This window comes from Colletotrichum chrysophilum, assembly GCF_026319265.1.
Source record: "Colletotrichum chrysophilum strain AFK26 chromosome Unknown scaffold_27, whole genome shotgun sequence".
Lineage (NCBI taxonomy): Eukaryota > Fungi > Ascomycota > Sordariomycetes > Glomerellales > Glomerellaceae > Colletotrichum > Colletotrichum chrysophilum.
In genome coordinates this window covers 348,871-362,943 of record NW_026517314.1, presented here as the reverse complement: position 1 = coordinate 362,943, position 14,073 = coordinate 348,871, and the positions used below count along the sequence as shown (strand labels likewise).

The following is a 14,073-nucleotide window of genomic DNA, read 5'->3' as shown; positions in this document are numbered from 1 at the left end:
ATATGGAGGGACGGGAGACTGGTTGCTGTGATGCTGTAATGTGGTGCCTCAACTGTCCAAGAGAAGAGTAACTAACAACAGCATAAGGCAAATCTATATGAAGACCACGTGTGAAGTCTCGAGTACATCGCATCGCCTCTGAGTACAGTGTAAAACTTGTCTGGGACATGATTGGATGGCAGAAGCGCTGTTTCGTCGGCAGGGGGAGTAACACCACCAACAAACCCAGCACCAACAAGACCTGTGACTAAAGCGCAGCAAGACAAGGATCATTGAGGCGTAGGCCCTGCAGCCCAGGGAAATTCCCCAAATCCACCATCATGTCTTCCACACAAAACCTTGTCTATGGCTCCTGAAAGACGCTTCTTCCGGACCTACCAATGAGGGTATGAGCTTCTGCTCAATCCGAGGCGATAGATCACACTCGCCACCTGCCGCAACCAGCCTAAATATAGGAAGGCATCCGTCACGATTGATGACCCTAGCCGAAAGACTGGCGGTCAGCATAGGAGCTTTTGCCGGTTTAAGTCGATATGCATTGGTCCACCTACACCAAGGTCAAAACCGCCACCCCCTTGAAACCATCACAAGAAGGTGGCATCACCCACAGCCACGCCCTCCAACACGTTAACCTGGTCTTCAGCTTTCAGTCGCCCGCATGTGTTGGGCTGCAGGCGTTCCGTTCACTTCTCTTTCATTTTCAATAATCTCGTCGCAATGCATCCAGTCGGCCCCAACGAAACACTTCCTCCACGCACTGAGGTAGACAGACGTCTCCTCGAAAGGCTTAGAGACCAGCTTAGGCATAACGTCAACAGCTCGAACAATGTGCATGAAGAATTCAAAAGCAACATCCTCAGTTTGATGGAGACTTTCAAGGAAGCTTGCTTTGAACTAGAGGCTGCACAGTCCGAACTTTTGGACCAGGCTTACCAGAAGGGGAGCCCAACGTGCGACATACTCGGACCTCTGAAGCAATACGAAATCTCGGATGGGAGTAATTTCATGGCTCATATTGGGGATTCAGTCGTCTCGTATATTCCGAAGTCGAATTTGGCCCGCGATCCATCGCCTAAAGAATTTGGCATCGGCACGCTGGAAGACTCTCCTCCCGGCAAGTATACCATGGAAAGTGCACCACATACACCAAAGACCCCATTTACGAGAGAAGCGCCAGCAGTGGTACGGAGAGCTCTGTTCAACACCTGCTACTGCTTGCAGTGACAACTGACATTATGAACAGGAAACAGAAACAGAGACAGAGTCGAATCCACCGGAATGTCAACGGAGAAAGAGAATAATAATCCAAACATACTCCAAACGAATACCGGCGCTGTTATCAACCCCAGAGCCAGTGATACCTTCTTTGAAAACTCAAAAAGTATCTCACTTCGATACCACGGGTTGCAAAGATACCAACGTCAGGCTACTTGCGCCGGCTATAGAGCTGAAATGGTCCAAACCCTTGCACCTTACGTCCCAGCCACATATCAAACGGGAGAATGTTATGAAAGAGAAGAGGGGATGGGTTTTCTCCTACACGTTGAATAAAAGGACAGCTCTCTATATCATCCGATGCCCCGCCAACTGCCCAAGCCCGGTCTTTGTCCGGCACCCCTTGGGTCAATCGCGGGCTGTCGAACATCTGAGAGAGTGCCAAGTTCCCTTCAATGACGAGGAAGACATGGTCCGCAGATACGCTCAACAAGGTACGTCAGTCTAGCGTTTTGGTTTATTATCATATCTGACTGCGTCGTGTTGGAAATGAAAACAGTTGTGAGGGATCGAAAAGGCAGATACGTTAAACTGGAATGGGCAAGAAAGCACAACCATGCCCTGTTTGGGGAGCTCGAGGAAGATGTTTACCAGGAGAACTTCAGATAGAAGACGCATAAGAGCAAATGCGTATCCACTTAATGACATGAAAACACAATCTCTCAATGTACAGTAATTGATACTATGGCATGCGACATGAAGTCGCCGTGAATCGCTGCGAATATTTCACTCATTCCCGAGCAGTCGTGAAGTTTGTCCTTCAACATCAAAGCTTAGGCAGGTCAGCTGGCGCAGCCACCCCGTTCAGCTCAGTCAGCCCAGCTCAGCCATCTCAGCCATCTCCTTCAGGTTTCCGTTGTGCTGAGACATCCTTTTTTCTTACGCTCAACTTAGGGATATATGTTATGTGATCATCTTTGATACTTCCAATCATTTGAGGGCCAATATCTCTTTGTGCGCAGGCGATAGCGACACCGCAGGCTGTGGTGTCAGCAAACATGCTGCTAATCATGCGTTTAGGTTGGTTTAGACTATAGGAGGTCAAGACCCAACTGCCACTGACAGATGGAACAAACATTTTCACGTCATACTGCCTTGCATAGGTTTCATCTACAGCGAAAATCAAATATCACTACCTAATGAAGTACAAGATGCATTCAGTCTGCTTCATGTCACGTTCTATGGACGGCCCTGATTCTACAGATGACCAAATGATTTCACTTTACATCCTATCCTCTCTACACATCGTCGAGCTCAAACATTTTACTCCTCGTCCGAAGTTGCAGAATAATAGTCGGAAGATTCCGCCCCGGAGGATTCTGCATCAGAGGATTCCGTGTCAGAGACGCCTCTCTTCTTGTCTTGTTCATACCTTCTCTGCCTCTTAGCATCTCTTGCACTCGTAAATTGTCGACCAGAACGGAGGGTCACGCCTGACTCCGAAGAGGGTCGCTTCGCCGGTGGGCTCAGGGAAGGCTATGTCAACTGGTCTTGATGCTCTGTGTTCCTGCTGACACGGGGAGTGTTACCCTGGACATCGATCATCATTTGAGCCACCGGTGCCGGTTGTGAGGTCGTCACTTCCTGTTGATACGGATTGTCGCTCTGAGTATCAATCACCATTTCAGTCACTGGTGCTGGCTGTGGGGTCGCCGAACCATTGGGAGACTGCCGGGCAGGATGTAACTCGAAAGAGGCAGCTGAGTACTCCGGTCGAGTATTTTGTTGCGACAGGTTGGGTGCGGCAGAATCATCGCCCATGTTACGTATCTCTGCTGAACTCAAGACTCCATCGTCGATAGGTGCCGTATGCTGAGAGGCCTCCACATTTGGGGTTGAACGAGGTGATGTCTTGATGCTGCCATCTTGCCGCGCCAAGCTGGCACGCGTTCTGGCGGCTATGCCGATCTTGGTGCCTCCCGCCAATAGTCGTTCGAAGTCGAGCTCCTCATCATCCAGAAAGAAGCAGATGGGCCCACAGTCAAAGCTCAGAGGTAGTGGGCGGGATGTGAAGCCTGGGCTAACCCACTCCTTCATGCCCTTAGTTCTGACGTGCGCCCACTCAGATTTGAGTACATCAAAGTCTTTGCCGTCTCTCTTCTCCAAGGACATCGCAATTCTAGAGCCACCCCTCTTCAGCTTGCCAATGTACAGGACGTCGTAGCATCTGTCATAAAACAGTCGAGATGAGCCAGTGCGCCCAAAGAATGGGTCGCAGATGATCTTGAACTCGTCGCAGCCGGTCGCAAAGTTAAGGTCGAGAGCATCCTTCTTGTCCTGAAAACGGGTTAGACGACACATAGTGGAGGGCAAGGATAGCTCTGTATACCTTGCTAAAAAGCACCTCTGCAGTGTCTTCCCAGTATTTGTTCTTGCCAGAGCCTGGTCCGGTCCCTACAGCCTTCCGCTGTATGCCAAACGCAGCGCCCTGTCGCAAGAAATCGTCAATGCTGATCTTTGTCGAGGCCGAATAGGCAGCCCCTTTAGCTATTTTGACTGAGCTTTGAACCACATCAGCGCTGACCGATTTCATGGATTTTAAGACCTCATGTAATACTTACTCGTAACGCGCGCAGAGATCAACGTTGACAAATACTGGCTCTGACACCCCTTTCTTCAGACACATCTCTCGGAGGCGTTGCTTGATGCCGGCATGCTTTGCTGTTCCACCAGCAACGACCACGGTGTTGTCGGTTATCTTGAACTTGGAGAGTTTTGCGATGTGACGTTTTGCCAGCTTGAGGATCTTGTCGTGCGCCTTCTCAAAAAGGAGTCTTAACTCCTCGGGCGAAACGATCGTTCCTTCGAATTCAAAAGGCTTTTCGTCCTCAAAACCAGGGCCCAGACTATCCTTGAATCTGTCGAACTTGTCGACAAGCTCTTGTTTCTTCTCAGCTGTCATGCGCCGGCCCGTTAGACTTTCGGTCCGCTCGATGCACAATTCGCTGACGTCGTAAGACCACTGCTCGCTTCTACCTCCCGCGCCTAGACTTGGTCAATCCTTGCAAGCTGCTTGAATGTGCGCCGGGAGCTCACCGAAAGCCTCGCCAACCCTGTAGAAGCTTGCTTCATGATCTTCGCCATAGACAACATTGAAAATGCAGCCGTTCTTGTAATTCGAAGTAAGTCTCAGGCTCAACGTGGTTGGCGATATGCTAGATGGGGCATGCAGCTTACCATATTGTGACCGCCAAAGTCAAGGAACAAAAAGGCACTATGTTCACCGCGGTGTCCATGGCGGCGAAGCTCTTCGAGGTGATCCTTCAGCAGGTAATGAGCCAATGCCTCGGTCTCGGTAACGAAGCAGAACTCCATGTCACGGGAACCCGCCCCAATGACTTCACGCATGATGTCTTCATAGACTTCGGTGAACTTTCCACTGCTATCCGTCCATTGGGCCGGGATGGAAAGACTAATCGTCGTGATCCTGAGCCGCTCTAGTTTGCAAAGCTTCTCGATCTGCTTCCAGATCTTCGAGAACAGGTCGACGAGACCTCGGCGGAGTCTCTTGCGAAAGCCCTCCTCATTCATACGCTTCCGCAGTGGCTTGATCAAAGCATATTGGCTCATAACATCGTCAGAGGCATCCGATAAGACGTAGAAGGCATACTTGAGAGATATCGCCAATCGGTCGGGGTCAGTCTTTTCGCCCAAGTAGACTTCCTCGTTATCGTCATCAAACGGGTATCCTGTCGACGTGTAGTATCCCGGGTCGTGCTTATGGGATGATGCCTTGGATATGTCCTTGTTCTCGACCTCGATGCAAAGTTCTCTCGATGGACACTCGACGCAAGCTCGCGTGCTGGTACTTCCTATGTCAAAGCCAGCCTTACTAGTAATACAATCAGTTAGCAGCCACTTGGGTATGTCCGTTATGAGCGCACAAAGTCTCCGATTTCATGCTGAAGATCAGGGCACTAACGCATCGTCGGGGGCTTTGCTCGATCTAGCCATGTTGAATTTCGCTGCGGGCTGAGATGAGGGTTTGTTCAAAAGTCCATGCAGAGTAGCAAACGCAGCGTGCCGCTACTTGTGGTCGTCAAAACGGTAGAATTCTTGCTATAGCCCTTAGCAAGAAGATACTTGCTTATGGTGAACTCCTTGTCACCAGCCAGAACCTTTCGTATGGCGCAGTAAATGGCCTGGATAATGGTTGTTGGTGGCACTGAGCTGAAGGGTGAGCCCAAGGAGACACCACACGGCTTTTATTTATACGTACAACATCATATCTGCCTGGCAATCACGTAATCACGTTTTGGAGTCGCAAACAAATGCATTTAGCCGTGCATGCGTTGTGTGAAGAGCCCGTTGAAAGGACGTTGGTAAGATGCAAACGAGCTCAGCCAATAATAATGGGCTGAGAGGCTACACTTGGGGCCCGCGCGTTGCAAAAAGTATTAAAATAGAATTAAAAGCTCAAAGCACAAAGGGCATAAGAAATTGCTTTCCGAGACAATCCTAGAACAGACCATGCTGGGGTGGGTATTTCCCAGGTTGTAAGATGCGCAAGTTTGCCAGAAACTTTCTATTTGTTTCTATACCCGTCTATTTTTAGAACTGTCATGTGCATCGATATCTAATATTACTCCATTAGGTTATAAGCTACGATTGATACTGAAATGGTGATTTCGTTTCAAAAGGTATAGAGGTCTGAGAATCTGAAAAGAAGGAAAGCTGTCGCGATATAAGTATGTTTTCAACGCGGGATAATTCATTTGTAATAATACAGGTTGAGATTCTCGGGCACCAATGGTTACTCGGCAATCATACCGCTTAGGTCATAATATAGTCCTTCGTACATGTGAGAATGGACTGATCACTCACCCTCAATAGACCTGCAGTAGACATGATAAACTAACATAACCCTCAGCGTAACAATATCACTTCAGATTTTATCAAAGCAAAAATCTTAGTAGATAAGACACCCGCGGGAAATTATTTACTAAAACACTAACCACAGCTTCTACAGATAGTACGTTTATAGAGAAAGACTTCAAAACCAGCGCCTAAAGGCTATCACTACCAGTGCCTGTGCCACCTGTACGGTAGGTTGGTTAAGACCGAAGTCATTCGCCGGGTTCAATCAATGTTGATCACACCACACCCTTGCGTAGGTGCTTAAAGCTCATTGAAGCCATCTCTCACCCAATTGCACCACATTTCCGCCAACCTCAATCTGAGATGGTTTAGCGTCGACGATAACACCGAGCATACGAACCCAGGTGTCAGAGCGATTGGCCCACCTAGATGATAATCTGTTAAAGCCTATGCAAGGCTTTGCGAGAAATAGTCTGCGAAAAGGGGCTGTCCCACTTACACATGCATGGCTCCTCGCTGGACGGCAACATCTCCAGGGCGGAGGGTAGTCTCAACAACTTCATTCCAGGCCCCCTTGTCGTTTTGCACACTGAAAGCCGTCTTAGGAGTAATGAGGGTCGGGGTTCCTTCATTGACAACGACGTAGTCGACCGAGGGAGTGCGATGCTACCGACTCGTTAGGTTGTGGTCTAGGAGTGTAACTCAGAATCTAACTCACCATGGGAGTTGTGCATCCAGGCGCAAGATCCAAGAAGTAAACGTTAAGGCCACCGGGAAATACGACGCCGCTTCCGGGAGCACCTTGAATCTTGGGAAGTCCTCTTCTCCAAGTTAGAATAGCTCAATCCAGTTTCTTGAGGTCTTTCTAGCTTACGATCCATCAAAATAAGTGGGAACAGCAGAGACAGTCCCCACAGGCGTTCTGCGAAGCAGGCCTCCAAACATCTCCTCAGTCTGCAACTGCTCTGTCAAAACTTCAACTGCGGGTTCGGTCTGGATGGCTGATCCACTAGGCTCGAGTGGCAGGTTGGACAGGACGATGCGTCGACGGGGAAAATGATCAGCCATTGTAAAATGAGGATTGAGAGTAGAATTTGGCTTCGATTTATTCAGAAAAGAATCAACTTTCGTTGTGGGAAGCGATGCTTAGAAAATGTTGAGAGACGATTCAGGTCAATAAACGCCACCATGTCGAAGCTTTTATGTATGCATTTTTTTGCGTCGAGCAGAGAACGACATTAGAAAGATCATAGGTTTCGGCGCCGAGTCAATTAAAAAGCGGGCGCATTTGTCAGACGCCGGCGCCGGTATGCTGACTGGCGTTCCGCCCGAAGGATTCGGGTCCTTGAACCTGCGGGGGCCACATCCCCAACATAACGACTAGACTTAGGGACTAGCCCATCTGGTGATTAAATGCCTCTAAAAGTCTTGAGATTGAAACCCATAGGGATCCAAAAGAGCCGTGAGCGCGAGGCCACCTCGTAATCCTAGCCATTATCTTAGAGGTGCACTAATGTGAAGACACGCATTGCTTTGGGGAAACGGATTATCATGGACACATGCTGTCTATTCATGTTCAAGATGTATCATTCTACAACGCTATCTTTCTCTTCGAATATTCCCCTTTGACTAACTCTGAGGCCTAGTGCGCTCAGGCAATAGGGCCATAGAAGCTAAACTTGCCCTCAGGGTCATACTTGGACTTCAGAGACTTGAGACGATCCTGGCGCCACTGGTCGGCACCGTACCATTCAGAGGTCGTCTCGTCACCGAAAGCATAGTTGAGGTAGACGTGAATCTGCTCACGACCGCTACCCTCGTGGATGATCTGGCGCAGCTGGTTGCCGAGGTCAGCAGCCTGCTGGTCCAGGGCAGTGCCGTTGGGGGTGTAGGTGATGAGAGGGGCGAAGAGAAGGTTGTCCTCGCGGAAGGCAAAGGCAGTTGAGTCGCTGTCGACGGCCTTGACGCCCTCGTTAGAGTAACCCTCGAACATGAAGAGGGAGTTGTAGAAGGGAGAGTCGGTCTTGACGTTAGCCGCGAACAGTTCGTAGGCCTGGCGCTGAGCGGTCACGTTGTAGGACTCGACGTAGATAGGGAAACGGGGGTTGTTGAGGCCGGCCTTCTGGCAAGGGATGGCATCAAGGTCAATTCCGGTCCAGGTAGCGAGATCGAGGTAGGTTCCGGCGGTAGGGGTGGCGGAGATGGGACCGATGTCGAGGAAGGGCTGGGTGTAGGTGGAGTCGACAACATCAACACCCTCCTGGATGATCCAGAACAAGATGATGGGCTGTAACATCAGTCAGTCTAGGTTACCAGTCTCCATAGATTTCATGTGACTCACGTTCTCAGCATCGGCGTCGGGGTTGTTCAACCAGTAGGACCAGTTGACGACATCAGCAGACTGTGTTCCATTCTTCAGGAGGTGGTCGTTGGCAGCTTGGTAGACCTTCTCGACCTTATCTCCACTGAAGATGAGGGTTTCAACGGCCCAGTTGCTGTGTTCGATGTCATAGACCTTGACGTTGACTGAGGTGACAATGCCAAAGTTGTGGCCGGCGCCCTTGACAGCCCACCAGATGTCAGAGCTCTCATCGATGGTGACAAGAGTTCCGTTAGCCAGGACAATGTTCATGGAGAGGAACTGATCAGCAACAAGACCGTGATGACCCTGCAGCCAGCCATGACCACCTCCAAGGGCAGGTCCGAGCGTACTGACACACTCGCAAGTGCCAGTGACTGATAAGGATGTCAGTAACGTAGAGATTGAGTTAACCTCCGGTATTTGACCTACCGGTCTGCTTTCCGGCTTCCCAGAGAGTGTCAGTGACAAGCTTGGAGCGGGTACCGCCGGCAATCTTTGCGGACTGGCCATCCTCAGAGACCTCAACGCCGCTCAGCTGGTTGAGATAAATCTCAATACCATTCTGCATTTTGCCGAGGGTGGTGATAGCACCATGCACGCCGTTGTATGCAAGGAAGGGCAAGCTCTTCTCATTGGCGAATTTGATCTAGATGGGATGATTAGCCACTAGCTCAAGCTCTGTCGGTCCCATTAAGGCACGTGGAATATCGGAACTTACTGTCTCAGCAACATCGTTCTCCGTTCCGGGGACGACGACCAGGCTGACGGTCGGTGCGTTAAGGTTAGACCACCGGATAGTCGCGTTGGTGAAGTCGGCCGAGCCCGGCTCATAGATCTTGGCGGTGTCCGAGAGCTTGTTACCCAGCTCCGCAGTGTCTCTCGCGCAGATGCCTCCGAGAAACTGACGGGCGACGGGGATATTCGCGCAGGATGAGGCGATCGCCCATGCAGCCACGGCTGTGAGCACCTCCATCTTGAATCGATACATGATGACGGCAGGGGGGAGAGAGGTCAGAAACGAGGGATATTGGTCAAAGATAAAAACTCTTGTTCACCAAGGATGCAACTGGTCCCGAGGTGTCGGCCCAAGTGTAACCCGATCGCAGGATTTGAGACAAAGAGAGTGTGGTGGTATCTGTAGCGACTGACAGTGACAGGCCCTTCCGGTGGTTGAGCGTACCGCGCAAGCAAGAACCTGTGAAGACACAGCGCCGCGATTAGTATTTATTTCGCCATCCATGTCATGATGCGGTCGCAGTCGCGGGTAAGCCAAGTTCCTCCGTCGCAACGCTGCTTGCATTCTTAATTTCGGTCCCATGTAAAAAGTGGCTCCCCTACCCTGCATTGGCATGCATACGGCCTTGCTTCTGCGCCGCCCGGCCAGCACAGATTTCGGGGCAAAAGAGGGAAAAGGCCCTGTGAACCCACGTCGATATCTGCAGGTCTAGTGGGTCGATCCTAGGGCTTAGAATCCAAGTTTATGCGCGATCCTGATGAAGCGATAATCCGTCGGCGTTCAACACCAGCTGGTCAGGCTCGTCGTCTTGACTTGTTGAAAGTTGCGAGACACTGGCAACCTGAAAGGCCTCGATTGACCTAGTCCTGTTCCACGTGTCCCTCCCTTGCATCGATTTGTAAGTCGGTTGCACTCATTTGGAACCCTTCCAATCAGCACCAGCACCGCGGCGGACCCCAATGCTGACGTTACCTCGAGAAGCGGGACATCGTTCCATCAACTCCCAGTGTTGTAAAAGCCTCGGATGCCTCCTCGCAAATCCTGCGGCCCGTACCATGGGAGACCTGTGCAGTTAGTGTGGCTCTCAAAACCCAAAAGCTTGCAGAGTGCTGATGCCAAGTTCTTCGGCCATGACCAAAATTTCCGGATGCTACTAAGGGCGATTGTGCCACTATGCAATGCTACGCAACTCGGAGAGATGAAGACTGCGTGCTCCACTTCTTGCCCCTCCTCTTCTTCCTCCCTCTCAAAGTCCTACTTCCGACGCCTCAACGGTTGCTAAAAGTCTCGGCAATGCGGCACCTGGCAAATGACGGACGCCACAGCCGCGGCGCTTCTCGGTATCAAAGGATAAAGGGTTTCTTCAGTTGTGGAATGTTTTGGGCGCATGGTCTCGTGGTCTCATGTTGGACTCGACGTTGGAAGCTAGCGATTCGTAAGGCAGGGGATCGATGAGAAAAGCTTCAGACGTTCGGTCTAGACGCGGAGTGAAAGGAAACACACCAGACCAGACGACGCTGTTTTCCAGTCTGCGCCGCCCAAGTGCCGGACCATTTTTTACCTTTCGGGCCGCATAGACCTGTCAAACATAGCCTCGAACCCTTGCGCATTATTGTCTTCCGTGTAACTCTTGTGTTCCGTGGAACTCTTTCAAAAACCTCCGGTATAATGCTTTTCTCAGGTCTCTTTGCCGAGAGGATTTGAATGGTGAATCTCAGGGGAGCCGAACATCGGTTCGCTCGAGTTGCCGACCCTGATCACTCTCACGACTGGCGAAGACCCCCTTTTGTCTCCGCCCCCTCAGCACATCCCCCGAAGTATCCGTATTACCTTATCGTAAAGAAAAGTATTGTAGTGGAGATGCTCGACGCCGGGGAAGCACAGCCGTTGCTGCTCGGACCCCCACCAGGGGTCAGGGGATTCTGTGCGCGTCGTACGCCAGGCGAGTCAGGGGTCAACAGGGCTCAGTTCTCATCATCCTGATCTAGCAGCTTGGCATGGTGGAGAAATTCCCCCTTCGACCGTCAAAATTGGCTTGTCCAGCGTGCCCTATGGTGAAAGTAGTGGAGGTAAGTTGAGGCCTCAGACTTGAATGTGATATGCAAGTTAGATATGTGACCACATCCCCACTGAAGAGCTTGTTACCAGAGAGAGATATTGGAAGAGGTGGAGTAACATCCATTTTTCTAGTGCTGGGCACTTCAAGTTATTTTTCGTTGCTTGGCCGGTCATATGGTTGTCACAACGAGGACATCAGATGGAAATCGTGTTTCGAGGTTTATCGGCTCGTCGCCGAACGAAGCTAGAGGAAGGATTGCAACGTCTTTGCACGCACTCACCGTTGAGGTAGCAAAGCACGTACTGCTCACCGGAATCGGCCATTGTCCGATGGGAACGAACATGTTCATGGGCTTCAGGGAACCTTCTAGCTTAGCTGCATAATCCGTCACGTCTGTCACTTGCGTTTGTTCTGCTAGTGTTCCAATACCCCTGACACAAATTCTGGTTCACAGGGTCGTAACTCGGAGATGGGACCATGCAGGAAACCAAGGCTGCCAGGGCCCTGGCAAACACTGAGCCCATACCACAGGTCGCCTTGCACATAGTGAAGAAGTTTACCTCTATCGTCGAACGTCGCAGCTGCTGTAACTCTGCGTTCCCAAGTTTCGCGTTGAAGCCTGTTCCTCGGTTTCCAATGATCGATCCTCTCGCACATCCGGTGCAGTAGTGCCGGATCAAGGGCCCTGAGTCAAACATTGAGATGTTTTGTCCCGTTTCTGCCCTCACCCGGTGTGAACCGCCTTGAATATTTGTACAATGGGTTTCCCGAGGACCTCGTGCAGTTCTTCTTGACTGTTTCCGCAATCTTCGCCGACTTCCCCACCCCGTTTGCTCGCTCGACGGACATTGACACCAACCATCAAGCCGAAATGTCATCGAGTGATGCTACCCTCGACCCGGCGGCGCTGGCCGCCGCACAAGCTGCTGCCGAAGCAGCTCGCCGGATGACGATCGAGGCTTGGACGCTCTACGGCGTTGGTATGGTTGTGACGTTCCTCCGAATGTTCGCCCGAGCGAAGGCCGTTGGCTTCCGAAATTTCCGAGCCGATGACTACCTTGCATTCGCTGCCGCTGTATGTCAACAACGTGTTTCCCGACGATCCCACTACGCGAAAAGCTTATCGCTGATCCCAATCTATCCAGATCTTCTACACCATCCAGTCGACCTTGGCGTACGAGGTGGGCAATATCGCGCATGGTCTGGCCAACAATGGCATGACGGATGATGAACGGACGGCATTGTCTACCACTGATCCCGAATTCACGCTAAGGTTTGTCTCATCTAACTGGATCATGATACTGGGCGCTAAGTTCGTGTGCCACAGGGTCATCGGGTCTAAGATCCAGGTCGCGGGATGGACGACCTACTCCGCCCTGCTTCTGCTATTGAAGCTGTCGATGCTATTCTTTTATCTGAGACTGACTGTGAGTCGCCGTCCCTTCGCGTATAACATTGCGAATTGTCAGTTGACAATAGCTTAGGAAGGTCTTGGTCGCCGCTACAGGATGCGCATCTGGATAGGCTTTGGACTGGTCATCGGAACCTTTATGGCATCTATTCTTGCCGTCTTCCTCGCATGCATACCGTTCGATAAGTACTGGCAGATCAGCCCGGATCCCGGCAGTAAGTCTCCTAGATCCCATCTGTTGGTGTATTCTATGCTAACGGTATCCCTAGACTCTTGCCAGGCTGCCATTTCCTTGCCGATCATCTGGACGTCGTTCGCGGCAAACGTTTCGACCGACATATACCTTATTCTTATTCCCATCCCGCTACTTTGGGAGTCTACCCTCAGAGTTATCAAGAAGATTGCTTCGACCATCGTCCTTGGCGCCGGTATCTTCGTCTTGGTCTGTGCGACATTGAAGAGCATCTTTGTCCTGGTAGTGAGTTGATATCACACGCCTATATCTAATAGCTATTGACATATTTGGGCAGGATCCCGTCAACGGAGCCCAACTTGCAGGAACATGGGGAACGCGAGAGACATTCGTCGCCGTCGTCACGACTAACCTCCCTATGATCTTCCCTCTCATCCGGACCTGGCTCAAGCCCCTCTGGCCCAGCATGTTGCGCTCATCCAAGAAGGCCTATAAAACACCGAGTGGATTCCAAACCATTGGTGGCGGGAATGGACAATACGGCAACTCTCAACGAAGTCGCGATCGCCGCACTGGTCCATCAAGTGCGAACCCCATCACCGCCAACGTCTCATTTACCGAAAGCGAGGAACGAATTATGAATGATGTCAAAATGCAGGACATCAAGACGTCGACCAGCTCAGTCTCGCCGATACCTGGAAGCAAGCCACCGAATGGCATTGTGGTTTCGAACGAGATCCAGGTCACCATTGATGATAGGACTAGTCAATTTGTGGAGCAACGCCCGCAACATCCTCGCGAGGCTTGGTAGAGACCTGTCTGAGAAAATAACACATTAAATAGCTATATGATACCAATTTCTTCTGTCAAAAAGACTGCCAGCGCATTGCATTGTTTGCGCAAACTGTTCAGCCACGTCAATGGGCACTTGCGTCCGTCCACAATTGCCCCTGAAAGGCAGTGAGGTGCTACCCGACAATGAAGAGCCACAGGGTGCAAATGGGGTTCGGATGCAGGGATGTTGAAAATCCCCCGAGTCGGAGAAATCACACTGAACAGACGCGCACTCATGTAATTCTGCCGCCGTCAACAGCCGCGTGTCCACGTCACATCACCATCGGCAAAGACCCTTGATGATCCTGCCTCCTTCCGCTATTGCCCGCTTCTAGTTCAACATCGGGCGGAAATCGACTTTGGTACGCTAGATGTTGAGTGGGAT

At 51.0% G+C, this 14,073-nt stretch overlaps 3 protein-coding genes across 3 annotated transcripts; 1 reads left to right on the top strand and 2 right to left on the bottom strand.

Moving 5' to 3' along the window:
- Window positions 1-2,751: 2,751 nt before the first annotated feature.
- On the bottom strand, window positions 2,752-5,229 carry COL26b_004504 (uncharacterized protein; the record flags this gene model as incomplete). Its single annotated transcript, XM_053177379.1, has 6 exons — window positions 2,752-3,552; window positions 3,620-3,725; window positions 3,837-4,260; window positions 4,312-4,384; window positions 4,453-5,107; window positions 5,198-5,229. 6 exons carry the CDS (start codon window positions 5,227-5,229, stop codon window positions 2,752-2,754), a joined length of 2,091 nt encoding a protein of 696 aa, XP_053038738.1.
- A 2,515-nt stretch (window positions 5,230-7,744) lies between these two features.
- COL26b_004503 (uncharacterized protein) lies at window positions 7,745-9,443 on the bottom strand (the record flags this gene model as incomplete). The annotated part of the gene is made up of 4 exons (XM_053177378.1): window positions 7,745-8,380; window positions 8,435-8,829; window positions 8,885-9,101; window positions 9,174-9,443. 4 exons carry the CDS (start codon window positions 9,441-9,443, stop codon window positions 7,745-7,747), a joined length of 1,518 nt encoding a protein of 505 aa, XP_053038737.1.
- A 2,678-nt stretch (window positions 9,444-12,121) lies between these two features.
- Window positions 12,122-13,665, top strand: COL26b_004502 (uncharacterized protein; the record flags this gene model as incomplete). The annotated part of the gene is made up of 6 exons (XM_053177377.1): window positions 12,122-12,325; window positions 12,396-12,523; window positions 12,578-12,677; window positions 12,735-12,876; window positions 12,931-13,139; window positions 13,192-13,665. The coding sequence occupies 6 exons, from the start codon at window positions 12,122-12,124 to the stop codon at window positions 13,663-13,665; spliced, it is 1,257 nt and encodes a 418-aa protein (XP_053038736.1).
- Window positions 13,666-14,073: the final 408 nt, after the last annotated feature.